At 42.4% G+C, this 14,097-nt stretch overlaps 1 protein-coding gene across 1 annotated transcript in view; it reads left to right on the top strand.

Moving 5' to 3' along the window:
* Positions 1-14,097, top strand: part of LOC144769642 (uncharacterized) — a 1,000,462-nt gene that overhangs the window by 90,090 nt on the left and 896,275 nt on the right. Inside the window, exon 12 of the mRNA XM_078653818.1 lies at positions 1,776-2,104. Within this exon, the coding sequence (XP_078509944.1) occupies positions 1,776-2,104 (329 nt within the window). The remainder of the gene's footprint in view (positions 1-1,775; positions 2,105-14,097) is intronic.

The following is a 14,097-nucleotide window of genomic DNA, read 5'->3' as shown; positions in this document are numbered from 1 at the left end:
TAAATATTTACAGTTGGTTGGAGGAAGAAGCTAAGACTAGATCAATGCACATGACACTGTACCTAAGTGCCTAAAATGTAAATAAAGAAAATATACCCTACCTGACTTGCTGCCGACCTATCTTTGAAGAACCTCAATCAGTGCTTAGCAAATTGGTGATGAGGTGTTAAAAAACCCTACCCTAGCAATGCGGGTAAGTTCGGGAGATACAATGAAGATGTTCCTGAGGGGGGAAGCCACTAATGTGATTGAGGACGGTCCTGAGACCAAGAGGATGTATTTTGGGTTCGCCTCAGGTCTGGCAACAAGTTGCATCAGTGTGGCTTGCTGTGCAAGAGGAGTGCAGTAAGGGGGCGAGGCAAGGTTCAGCACAAGTAAGTGCAAGGAGGGCTCTAAGGAACTGGCATTGCTGCAACTGGCAGAAGTGTCCTGCTGGAGAACGGAAAGATGTTCAAGCTAAGTATCACAGACATTTGTTTAGTGTATGAAGTCACAGAGTAAGTCTGACTGGCAGATGAAATGCATTCTAAGTCGGATGAGCTTACTAAGTTTATCTGGATTTGTAAAGAGATGTATGATGTTTTCACACATGCGTTTACAATGCATGCCTCCACAACGCAGGCGTCATTACCACGTGTTCCATTACAATGCAAGTCATTACAACGACTTGCTTTAGGGACGCGCTGGAGTTTGGAATAGCATATTTTATTGTACCAACTCCAATCTGTGCAACAGCAGGGGAGGTGTTGGATTTTAAATCCAACAATGAGTTCCCTAAAGCTAGTCAGTGTAATGACTTGCATTGGAATGGAACGCGTAGTAATGACGCATTCGTTGTAGTGCCTGCATTGCAATGGCACTGCATTGTCCTTACAGCTTTGTAAGTGCTGTTTCCCTTTGTAAAGTAAGTAGCACCATATTGATGTCCAGCAAATATCTCAAAGTAGTTTAAATTAGCTTGAGTGGAACAGGAAATGAGAGTGGTGTTTTTATGAGAACTGTACCTCTGAAAAACATAATTGGCACTGTGATTTTAATAAACATTTTTAGTTGTAGAATAATTCAGGTGAGCATAGTACTTAGTATTATCATTTTGATGGCATTCACTGGCGCTGTACATCTGATGAGCATATTTTCTAGAACTATAATTCCTTTAGTATGACTTGAATAACAGTGTTAGACATTAGTACACTTGGCATTGCTCTACACGCACGAATGATTGGAATTACTTATGCTCTTTTGTCAAAGGTTTTCTGGGACATTTTTGCTCATGCGGCACAAACACTGTCTTACTGTCCACACTGTATTGCCTTCTATGGTTTTGTCACCGGATAAGAAAAATGTTAATGGAACAGTGCAGAAAATATTGAAGTATTAAATAATGTTGTGAGTGGCCCTCGAGAAACTGTGGGCAGACATAATTGGCTTAAGTCAATACTTATTAAAAGCATACTGAGAACAGAGATGAATTACGTTTTCTATATCGTTCGAGTAATTAGGTTTCTTGCAAGCATTCTCACCCTTGGACAGAGGTGGGGAGGTTGCTGGAGGGAGAATGAGAGTGTACAATGGGAATATTCAATCACAGGCCTTTCCAAATTTCAATATAAGAAGACTATCAGCAAAATAAGAGCGCAATCTTGTTGATTATAAACATATGACCTACTTAGCGAGAATGACATCTAATGTTCAAATATTACATTTCTTGCCAGAGTGTTAAAACTGTCACAAAAACTTGCTAAATTCTAAAATCTACATGTTATGTCATGTTTCAGACCCTTGCAAATCTATGAAATGCCGAACAAAGGAGACCTGTAAGATCAAGGATGGAAACCCGGTGTGTGTGCCAGACTATTCAGGCACCTGCTGGGGATGGGGAGATCCTCACTTCCATACCTATGATGGGTACAACTATGACTTCCAGGGCACATGTTCCTACACCATTTCTAAGTACTGCGGCACCGACCCAACGCTTGTCCCCTTCACCATCGATGAGAAGAACGACAACCGAGGGAACCAAGTGGTTTCCTATGTGCGATTGGTGAACATCTATGTGTACGGCTACAAGATATCCATCTACAAGGGTGAAATTGGAAAGATAAGGGTGAGTAATCCGAAAGTGATATTCGAAAAGCAACAAAAAATACTTTAGTAGTTTGTCTTTTGTGGCTTCCATTTTGATTAAAATAGGAACAAGTAATCTGATTGTGTCCATTTAATTACTGTCATTTAAGCAAAAAAGATCACTTTTTAGAGCAAGAATCACGACAGAGAATTTAAGTAAAATAAAATGTGTACATTGCTTGGGCACCTAGACTAATTTAATACTGGAACAACAATAATACTGGAAATAATATCACTCTGTGACTCCGGCTAAAAATGATCCCAAGCTTCTCTTTTAATTCTAAGGAACGGGAAATCAAGCAACAAATGTACCTTGTTAATAATTATTGAGAAGGTATTGAATCCCAAGTTCTGTATAATATCCATGCTTTATTATTACTCCGAATGAGTCACACTCTAAGTACTTTAAAATAAGATTCTTTCCTTATTGGGTAATAATCGACTTGTGGTATAATTGTAAGGAGTAGAAGAGAAAATTACTAGGCATAAGAGTGGCTTTTATCAAATGTCAAATTTGTATTTGTGTTTTATATACAAGAAACATGTATGTACTAAGGGCCAAATTTATCAAGGATCTGCGATGCAAAACCTTAGTGAGATTTATCAAGCCACGCAATGTCACCTTGCGTGGCTCTGATAAATCTAGAGTAACGCACGGCAGCCTTTCGATACTCTGCCCCAGGGAGACGTTCCGTGGGTGGGGTGGAGCGTCGGTTTTCCCATCCATCCACCCAAGGACTTTGTGGCATTGCCAGATTTGCCATTAGGGGTAGACATGGGAATGCCTCAAAATACTACACCTCCCCAGGTGAGGTGTAATGTGGAGAAATATATTTATTTCCTTTAGTTTTTTCCTCTTTCTTTATGTGCGGCATTCTACTGCACACGGTGAGTGCTCAGACCTTGGTCCCAGGACCTCACTCTCCCCGGCAGCTCCATAATGCTCTGCGTTGCCTTGACCCCAGCCAGCCAGACCCTCCGTTGCAGAGTTCAAGTCTACCCTGATTCCGCTTTTGCCTGAGTGATTGACTTGCTGTATTTGTGCCTTGTACTGTTTTCCTCTGTTTAACTTCTGTAACAGTGCCTGCTACCGTTTATTTTTAATTTTGCTCATTTGTGCCCCCTCGTTGTGTTTATTGTTTTCCCTCCGTTTCCCCCCTCCCCTACAAATGCCGACCGCTGCCGGGGAGCGTGCGTGAGTCCTCAGACCTTGGTCCCAGGACCTCACCCTCCCCGGCAGATCCGTGGTTCCCTGCGTTGCCTTGATGCCAGCCATCCCCTCTGTTGCAGGGTTCGAGTCTACCCTGATTCCGCTTTTGCCTGAGTGATTGACTTGCTGTATTTGTACCTGGTACTGTTTTTGTCAGTTTAACTTCTGTAATTGTGCCTGCTACCGTTTATTTTCAATTTTGCTCATCTGTGCCCCCTTCGTTGTGTTTATTGTTTTCCCTCTGTTTCCTGCCGCCGCTGTTCCACTGACCCCTCACCTTCCACTCGTCTCCCAGCTGCTCGTCCCTCCTTCCTCCCCTACAAAAGCTGACCGCTGCGCAGGAAACTCTCCAACAGGCGCACCCACACGAGAGCCATCTTGTTAAACGTCGACCTCCAAACCAACCTGTCGTAGACTTGAGAAGCAGTAGCACCAAGACCAGACACCAGACAACCAAGCAGCCCTCAAGAACGCTAGAGGCAAGCACCACCAACTCATACAATCCACCAAAAGGACCTCTTTCAAGGAACGCATTGACAACAACGCACACAACAGCAAAGAGCTCTTCAGCATCTTGAAAGAACTCGCCTCCCACAACACGAATGACATCCCACCATCGCAAGAACTCTGCTACTCCCTGGCCACCATCTTCTACCGCAAGATCGCAGACATCCACAACAGCTTTGACACCCTGACACCGACGACAGACGCCGACACCACCAACTCAATACCCACCAAACACACCGACCTCCTGCTCTCCTGGATCCAGGTCAACGAAAAAGACACCATCAAAATCATGAACACCATCCACACCGGCTCTCCCTCCAACCCCTGTCCACACCACATCCCTCCCCCCCCAGCGCCTTGAGACCCTCACGGGTGAGTAGCGCGCTTTATAAATGTTCTGCTTGATTGATTGATAGATAGAGGAAAATTTGTTTCAGGATTGTTTTTAGGGTGCAGAATGATCATGGATGAGGTTCAGTTGCTGCAGAGCTAAAGGGATTGGATAAAGAGATCCTAGCCATATAGAGAATACCCCGAGAGCCAATGAGGAAGATGAACACCAGCTCTCGGTCTGCAGACATGGACGATGGTTGCTCTTTCAGGGGTTAATGAGGTTATAGAGACGACCCATCTAAGCGTCTAGTTTACATAAGTGAATGTTGTTCTCATTGTCTATTGCTAAAACATATCATACTTTGCACATGTGGAAAATTGACTAAATTTCCAAAAAGTTAAAGTCTGAGACAAGCTTGCGGATATTTAAGTCCCAAGTGAGCAAACCCTACACATACATAACCAGCAGTTGGAAGCAAGGAGTGTTATGGGAATCTATGCATTTTATATACACAATTCTAGTGCTGAAGGAGTGGTTAAGGACAAGTAATAGTAAAGAAACCCACAAAGTCGAAAAAGAGAAATAACACAAAATAATTGATGCTTACGAAAAACAATTCACCAATTTTGCATGCTCCTCTCCTAATTCTGAAGTGCGTCTATCACAAATAATTGTATGCAAAAGAAAATGGGACCACATCCCTAAAGAATGGCCATAATTTCTTCAATAAGGTGATGTTTCTGTCATAAAACTTTTCTAACAGGAAAAAATCTTTATTGGTCTCAGCTCTGCGGAAAACAACCTTTACAACGCAACTTTTACAATGCACTACCATTACAACAAAACTTTTACAACGCAAGATCCATTACAACGCATGCCATTACAACGCAACCATTACATCACATGACACTACAACGCATACCATTACAATGCATGTAATTACAATGCATGTCATTACAACGCAGTCATTACAGCGCATGCCATCATAACGCATAGTACCCTTACACTATCCAAAACTTACCCTACTGTTGCACCACCTGGAGTTAGAATAGAATTTTTTACCCCTACACTATCCAACACTTACCCTACTGTTGCACCCCCTGGAGTTAGAATAGTAATTGTTACCCCTACACTATCCAACACTTACCCTACTGTTGCACCCCCTGGAGTTAGAATAGTAATTTTTGCCCCTAAACTATCCAATACTTACCATACATGCAATGTAATGGTATGCGTTGTAATGGTATGCGTTGTAAAGGTAGTATGCGTTGTAATGGAATGCGTTGTAAAGGTAGTTTTTAGACAATTCGTTGTAATGGCATGCGTTGTAATGGAATGCGTTGTAAAGTATTTTGCGTTGTCAAAAATGCATTGTAAAGGCATGCGTTGTAAAAAGTATGCTTTGTAACGTCATACATTCAGCTCTGCAATATACTGTATGCATAATATGATCTAGGCATTAGTTGTGCGTGCCTTTCCATACACATCCAACATACCATGTGCATGGTAATTTCTATGCATCACCCAATATGCACATTAAGGGGCCGATTATGATGGCGGTCCCTCCGTGCAGATTAGGATGTGACCGCCAGGGTGGCGGTCACATCCTCAATCTTTAACATTGCGGCGGGTGCAGCTTCAAGCTGCACCCGCCGCAATGTTAAAAATGCATGCACGGCATTTGCGTGCACAAAGCAGCAAGCACCGCGCGGTGCCTGCCGCTTTGTCCACGCAAATGCAGGGGGGTACCATAGGTACCCCCCCATGTGCACCCCCCACCCACCCTTCACCAAGGGGGCCCGCAACGGGCCCCCCAAGTCAATGTCCGTATGCTTTTCCACGGCGGAAAAGCCACCGTGGAAAAGCATATGATTGCCGCTATCCTAATATGGCTGGCGGTGTCTGATAGACACCGCCAGCCATGTTAGAGCTTTTCCGCCACGGTCGGAAAGCGACCGCGCGGAAAAGCTGCGTATGGATTTTGAGACCCACCGCCATCCTAATTTGGCGGTGGGTCTTTTGTGCCTCTGCAGCGGTTTTCCCGCATCCTCCGGGCCGGCGGTGGCTTCTGCCGGCCCGGAGGATGCTGGAAAACCACGATCCTAATCGAGCCCTATGTGCACAGACTCATGGACACGAATTACAACTGCTACCAAGCATGCGCAATGCAATCGGTCTCTCCTTTGGAACCTATGTATATAGCCATGCAGCACAATTTTGTGGGTATAGCAACATTTACCGGTGCATTTAAAGCGCCCGGCCTCCCAAAGCTGCTGCATTTGATGAAAGTGAGTGCCGTGCTAAAAAATGAAGCAAGCACCTGTGTAGAGAAAGGTTTTATGCTTTGCATTAAAAGCTCCTGCCCCCCATTCCTCCGAAAGACACTGCATTTGATGAAAAAATGATGGATTTAACCCAGATCTCTTGGCTGAGGGTGCATGTTCTGATTTGTTCTGCATTTTGTCCATCAATTGTGTCTTGTGCTGCAAAATGAAGCACGGCGTCAGTGTAGAGAAAAGTTTTACGCTGTGCAGTAAAAGTGCCTGGCCTCCCGAATCTGCCGTATTTGATGAAAGCGGGCACCCTGCTGAAAAATGAGCATGCCTCTCAGAGCAGCGCATGTGTTGCCCAGGCTCGACCTAAAAACATGGGATAATGAGATGCAGAGATCACAATTATTGAAATAAGTTTTTCCCTATGTCCCATAAAGTCAATACAGACCCTTTTTAAAAGATGCGATTTCCACAGGTCAGCTTAAGAAAAAAAAAAATAAGAGCGTCACTGACTTTATCTTTTTGGCTCTGGTCGTTCAGAAACTGCAACACAGAAATGGTCAGGCAATCATGGCTGGAGCTGGGCAGAAAGGGGTTGAGAAAGTAATCATTCTCTATGTGAGACGTTTTTTTTTGTTCATTTGAGGGTCAATGCATATTTACAGCCTTTTGCATGACATTCCTGGTTAACCAACAACAAACAAGAGACAATGAAATCAACTGCTATTGTCTTCACATTTAATTGATAAAGTACAGAAAAATAATAACTCAAAGAGACTATATTTCAAAGCTTGCTTTGTGTAACTATCACAAGGAGCTGAAAGTCCTTATATTTTAAAGTGAGCATTACAGACACTGAGGTAATACTGTTAACTTCCCAGGTAGCATAAGTTTTGCATTAGACCAGCATGTATAAATGTCAAATAGCCCGTAAGCAACTAATCGTCAATTTTAGAGCTATTGAAAAATCCAAACCTAAATGTTTTTTTGGGTCCATGAGTCCACGGTGGCGGGAGTTATGATTAACGGCAAAGAAAAATGAACATGTATTATACTTCATGTTTACTGTTGTATCTGAAAAAACCTGTCTGATCTAAGTAAATAAATTATCTCTTAGAAAGACTACTCACAAAAGAGATATCTGGTGGGAGTTGGTGATGGCCTTTGGAAATTGTGCTGTCATGTCATTATTACTCCTCTCTTCTCCAAAGGACAAGTTTACATTTTTTATGATAAAGAAGCAAGCAGTGCAAGAATGTAATCAGCACTCAGTTGAGAAAAGAATGTAAACAACTTCTTGACTGCCTACAAAAACCATTCAGGGTGCAGTAACAGGCAGCATGTATTCTAGAGTCGGAGAAGAGTTGACAGATACAACCCTTCTGTGAGTTATCTCTCCTCTTTTGTGAGATACATTCTTTAGATTAAAGGTTCAAAGAAGCAAAGCTATGCAGAACACGTCCACTCCTTATGGTGGTAAATAGCCCGGCCCTAACATAGGTACTTAAGAGGAATAACATCCTGCTGAATTACACATTTTTAGGTCTCGCCTAGCTCAGTGCATGCGCTGCTCTAGGAGAAGGCCTCTTGGCTTCAATCCAGATATTCTGAAAGCTTTCTGTAAGCTCGTGCATGTGGTTCTCACATCAATTGGCCTTTGCGTGTGGCTTTCAAAAAATGAAAGGACGCAATTGGCCAAAGGCGGGTGCATGTCCCACCTCTTCTTAAAATGTTCACTCCCATGGCGTTTGAGTCTCCGGAGTGAGCAGGCTGGCAGATGCATTCCTCCTTGGTCACGTGCTTTTTTATCTGCTAAAGCAATTTATGGCCTTTCAGGAAGCTGCCGCCATAGCCCTAGTATCCTGTTACTCATTTATTTCCGCCCTGCTTTTCTTTGAAATGCTTGTTTGTCTTGTTGTCCCCATGCTAAAACAAGTGTAATAGCGTGACTTTGGGAATTTTGAGGAACAAGTGTAAAGCAAGATTACGCTGGCATAGAGGAATTTTGCACGGCCCTGATTTTAAATCTGTCTTTCTGCTGAAAATGTTGCCATCTATATTAAGTGATATGCTTCAAACTTAGATTGGGTTAAATTAGCAACTTGTGCTGTATATTTTTATAAAATGGGGCATACTGTTTATGTGTTTAGGGCGTGCCTTTACTTTCTTTACGTTGTTTCCTTACCTGTCCGTACACAACCACATATGCAAACTGTGACGTTAGTTTGAGCATCCGAAGAATTCAGTACTATAGGGGGTCTCATTACGCATGGGTTTGTTTCTGGCCGTTTTCTTAATTTTTTTAATAAAATTAAGCAGTTCTGGGATTCACATTGATGACATTTGCACGCTGCACAAGAACAGTATTTTGTGCTATTTAGAGAAAGGCGACAAAACTGTTCCTCTTATAGCATTAATGGTGTATGGATTCATTTGCTTTACACACTCCTGCCATCTTGTGGTTAATCCAGATTTGACTAGTGGCGTGTTTTTAAAAAGTAAGAAGACAACGAGTATCTTCAAAGACAATTGATCTGGTTTCCATTTTGAGTCATGAGTAACCTTGCAGTGAAAGAGCAAAGTAAAATATTTCATTCAGTAAACAGTGCATCTGAGATAAAGATCGTAATGTGTGATGGGTATAGATTGCCTAGGCAACACCTACAACAAGCACTGGTAAATTAATTTGGTTTTGCCTATGTAGTTAATAACCTGTTTTTTGTTGTAAATTGTAGGTTGGTGAGTTCGAACACCTGAAGTTTTTTAGTGTGCAACAGGGAAGATGTGAGTTGCTCTAGCGCACACTGAGTCACACCTGAGGCTTTTTACATAGACCACAGCATTTATGAGGTGGTCCAGGATGTACCAGACTTGCGTGCTATAACCTGACTTTGAATGCCTTGCCTGTTAGTGCAGACACAGTGCACCTGTTAAGCACTGATCACAGCAGGTGATGTGGCACTATTGGCAGAGCTGTCGACTTTGGAACTGGAGGAACGAGGTTTGAGTCTTCGATTGGCAAAACAGCCAGTGGTCTGGGCAATTCACTTAATCTCCCGTGCCTTAAAAAACAAGCATTGGCATAGCCAATAGGTCTCGCTTTTGGGACCTTATAAATATTTAGTTATGCAACACAATATCCTTGGTGCAACAACATTAACTGTTGCGTTGCTAAACACTTATTCGGTCCAAAGGCGAGACCTATTGGCTATGCCAATGCTTGTTCTAGTATTACCTTCATTATTTACTTTTGCCATGGAAACCTTTTACTCCCTTCTGTGAAAATCTTATCATGGTTTACCACCAACATCCCACACACTTCTGCCATTCCCACCAGGCTTGTCTGTCATTTTTAGGTCTCGCCTATGCAGCGCGCATGCGCTGCATAGGAGAGAGACCTAATGCCACGGCACAGCTTTCCCTGCAAAGACGTGCAAGCGTTGCATTGCTTGCAATGGCAACGCGTGCATGTCTGGCGATTTCATGGCGGGAGCACGCAGCGCCATATGGTGCCGCCTTATGGTCGCAGGCTTCCGCAAGGAAATCTTGCAGACCCCCTCCCCTGCTGCTGCACGAGGCTCGCGTTTGTTTTCTTTATTGAGCAGTACTGATTGAGACAGCAGTCGATACCTTCAATAAACTCCTCCTCACCAGGACATTGGAAACTGAACTTCATCTCTTTGCTAAGTGTGGAGAAAAAATAGCTCCACTCCCATTGCACGTCTTTCGGAATTTTTTTTTTTTTTAAATTTAATAGCGTTTTTGCAATAGTTTCTGTGATTGATGGCCTTAGAAGGCCCCCGGGTTCTTCTGGGACACATTTGGATTTTGTAAATGCAGTCGGCGTAGCTTGAGCTGTGTAATTTGGGAAATCATCGCAGCGTTACCAGAGAATCCCCACCTAGTTTCCACGAAATTACACAAGCTCTCACGCATGCAGTGCCTTGCGTTTTGTGAGTGAACCAAACCCCAAATAAACCTGTTTTTTTTCCCTATCTCATTACATGCTGGCATAAGTTGTAATTGCTCAAGGATACAATACACCGCTGTAGAATGTTGCTAAAAAACGTAAAGGGTGTGGTTTGGTCTCCATGCGTCTTTTTACCCTTTTTTTGTTGTTTAAGTGAACATGTAGCACTTCTATAAGCTCACTAGGGAACACCACTGTTATGTGTGGACCTGGAAATTAAATGATTAGTCTGTAGAGGAGCGCAAGAAAGCACAGTCGACCTTATGAAGGCTAATGCAGAAAATTACCTACAGTTGATGCTTCCAATATTGGGCAAATCAAAATGTAAAACAGGACTAAGTAAAGATTAAATCTATTTGAGGGCACCTTTTATACTGGATAATTAATATTATGTGGAGTAGGTTGTAATCTTCAAGTGCTAACTGGCATTGATTATCATACTGCTACTAAGAATACAGTGTTCTTACTTAGCCAGTTACAAATCTTGTACAATGCGTGTTTACATTGAAAGGCGCTATTGTACACAGAGGGTGGAGTTATTCCTGCTTCGTGTTCCAGGGTCAGGTATCTGGTGATGTTAAAAATATTTTATCAATAATTTAGAATTTTTACATTCAGTGTTGAATTTAATTAAGAGGAGAAAATAAACACATGCAAGCACAGAAAAGATCACGCAGCAGTGTGCAGATTGCTTAAATGAATCACCTAGGAAAGAGATTGATATAATATACACACACACACTAAACGAAATAATCGATAGATAGCTATTTCTGCTGAGTGTTCTATTTGTTGCTAAGAGTCCATTTAAGGATATTGTATTCATTTAAATTGTTGATGTAGGGCGGCTTAGCTGCAGATGCAGTGCAGTTACACTCACTGCATACCTCTATTGAGAACTTAAGATGGTAGCTGATAATGCACCACAAGAGTAGTTGGTGGAGCTGCCAGTCGACCATCAGTGGTACGGAGCTTGGACAGGACTAGCGGTGCCCAATGCAATGAATGCTTTAGGGAAGCTGCAGAGATGAATACAAGTCATCAGACTTCTTGCAGCCTATTGACATGATGTGTTTCTTTTCTTAGTTTATTTCAGCAAAAACTGCTACCTTACATTAATTTGATTGAAAATCGCAAGACTTAAATGGGATGTAGTTAGTTAAAAATACAACACTATTTGACTTTTAAGCACCACTGTAGAGTCCTGGGAACTTACATATCTGTCCATTTCAGCCAACCCTTGTTCTTAACCAGTCCTCTTATGTTTGTTTTTTAAGTTTATTATTTGTCTCCCAAGTTTATATTGCCATTTTTTGCTTATTGTCTCCTGACAAAGTAGCTATCAACAAAATCACTTTCAGTTGTGCTGCTAGAAGAAAACCTTCGGATTCCCATCTCAAAGCAAGCATTTCAAGATTGCTCGACATCTGCGACAGTAATATCAATTGGGTGATCATTGCTCAAATGTCCTGTGGTAGACTTCCTACTTCTGAAATTCGTTGGGTTATCAATGGAAGGCCTTCTATAACTATCCTGTTAGTCTACAGGGGACCTCGGGTGGATCCCAGACTCTGAGTATAAACGATTGAGCCACTCCTTGAGTGTACCAGAAATACTAAGTACTTCATCTGAGTCACCCAAATGTGGTAAATTCACACTAGCGTTGCCTCGAGTCTAGCATCACCATTCTGGGTAACAGCAGCAAAGGCTGGAAGGCATAGCTAACACCTGTATTCCAGGATGGTAGAGAAGCATCCGTTACCCAATCAAAATGATTGTCCTATAAACTGGAAAACAATGACGTGTCACCTTAAGATCTTTCTGCAAAAGGTTTCTCAGCCATCCATTAGCCTCTGGAGGATCTTGTAATCTGTTCTCCTGTTTCGACCATCCTGTAAATGGGTGTCTTCCTGGTCTACTAACTTGTTTTATTAGTCCTGGCATGTTATTTGTCTCACTGTAAACATAACTAGCTATCCTGAAACAAAGTTTCTCATACTCCTCCATGCAATGTATGACATAGTCCTGCTTCTGTTTCTTTCCAAGGGCAATCAAATAGATTTAAGGAACTATCCTCTCAGAATGTCCCTCCCTTTATCTCAGGAACCTTTGCAGTTATTTGCACATGAATAAAGCCAACAGAATTGCACATACTTATATTGTATGTAGCCCGGTGTTGAAAACTGTTGATGGGATTTCCAGGTGGGATAATTCTTCTGTCTGTGTCCTTGATAGAATGTAAAATGTCCTAGCTATTGTGAATGAAAGTTTCAGTTCTGTGTCCGGACCAGATGATCAGATTATGTAAGTTTATCCAGTTGGCTCTCAAATGGGCATGAAGTATCAGTGAACGCTTCGTTCATGATCCAACTGACCTATCTTGTGATTGTTGGAGGTGAAACCAGTTTGTAAGGTTTCTCAGCGGACCTCAATTCTTGGTTTGGACTTCCTGGACTGAGCACTTTAATCTTGTTTTCATAGGCAATAATACATCTCGCCACACACAATTTCAAATCACCTGGAAATTTCTAGATACAGAAATGACGTTGCTAGGTTTGGTTCTTCTAGATACTGGAAACGTAACCCTTTCTGGGTTAAGGATCCTAGAAGATCTATCCAATGATCTAACATCTCACATTGCCTTTCATGAGATGAGACCTAGTAACATGCAAGTTTACCTGAAACTTCTCACCCAAACAAAAATTGATCAGCCTGCCAAGACTCCAGGTACCTCTGAATCAAGTTCACATCCCACATTGTATTGTATTGAGACTCCAATAGGACAGAGTTGTATACCTCTAAGAACTCTACAAACCATTGGATGATCTCCGACAGGTATACCATGAACTGGTATGTATCCTGAAGATACGGTTGACCTACAGGCATTAATTGTGTGATAAGTCAACCCTGAACCTGCCAAATCTGACAAAAACAAAATTCAGTATGTGTACTACATCTGCCACCATGGAATCCAAATCCCTGCTCCAGATCCCCGCCCAACACGAGTGGGGCCATGCAAAGCTATATCATGTAACAGTAATGTCCGACGATGTTTTCCTGATTAAACCAAAAGCATTTTCATAGAGTTCTAGGATATCCGAGCACCTATAGTAATCCTCCAGGCCATCTTTCTGAGTTTTCCTTCCAGTAACAGTTGACTTGAGTTGCCTTGAACATCTTTCAGGTTGTCTGGATGTTGATGAACAATTGGAGGATTTGAAGAAAGGTTCAGAAGAACTGGAAACCATATGTGTAACCTCCATAGTGGCGTCACCAACACAAGCTCCACTTAGTGTCTTCTGATTTGTCCTGTAATTCTGGTCACCATGGGTAATTGCAGAAACACATAAGCTAGGCGCTGGCCCTGAAGGAATACATACCTCACCTTTCCTAGGGGATCAAGCCTATAACCGTAGAACATCAAAAGTTGGTAATCCAGCTGGGATGCGTATGGGCCTATCTGGCTTGAACCCCATTTCTTCATTTCTCTGAAACCTTTCCTTCTCCAGTTTCCAGATGCTGAAATCCTTGAGGTCCAATCTACAATAGTTCTGTCTCCCCAGAAGTTATTGGGCTGTGATGGATATTTTCGTATTCAGGCACAAATGCCAGAAGCCCTGGCTAGATCTGCCCGAATTTTTGATTTCATTCCTGTTAGTTTGCTTATGCATTGGATGGCTGA

This window comes from Lissotriton helveticus, chromosome 7 (genome assembly GCF_964261635.1).
Source record: "Lissotriton helveticus chromosome 7, aLisHel1.1, whole genome shotgun sequence".
Taxonomy (NCBI): domain Eukaryota; kingdom Metazoa; phylum Chordata; class Amphibia; order Caudata; family Salamandridae; genus Lissotriton; species Lissotriton helveticus.
The sequence above is the reverse complement of the archived record's forward strand: the minus strand, read 5'-3'. Positions and strand labels throughout refer to the sequence as shown.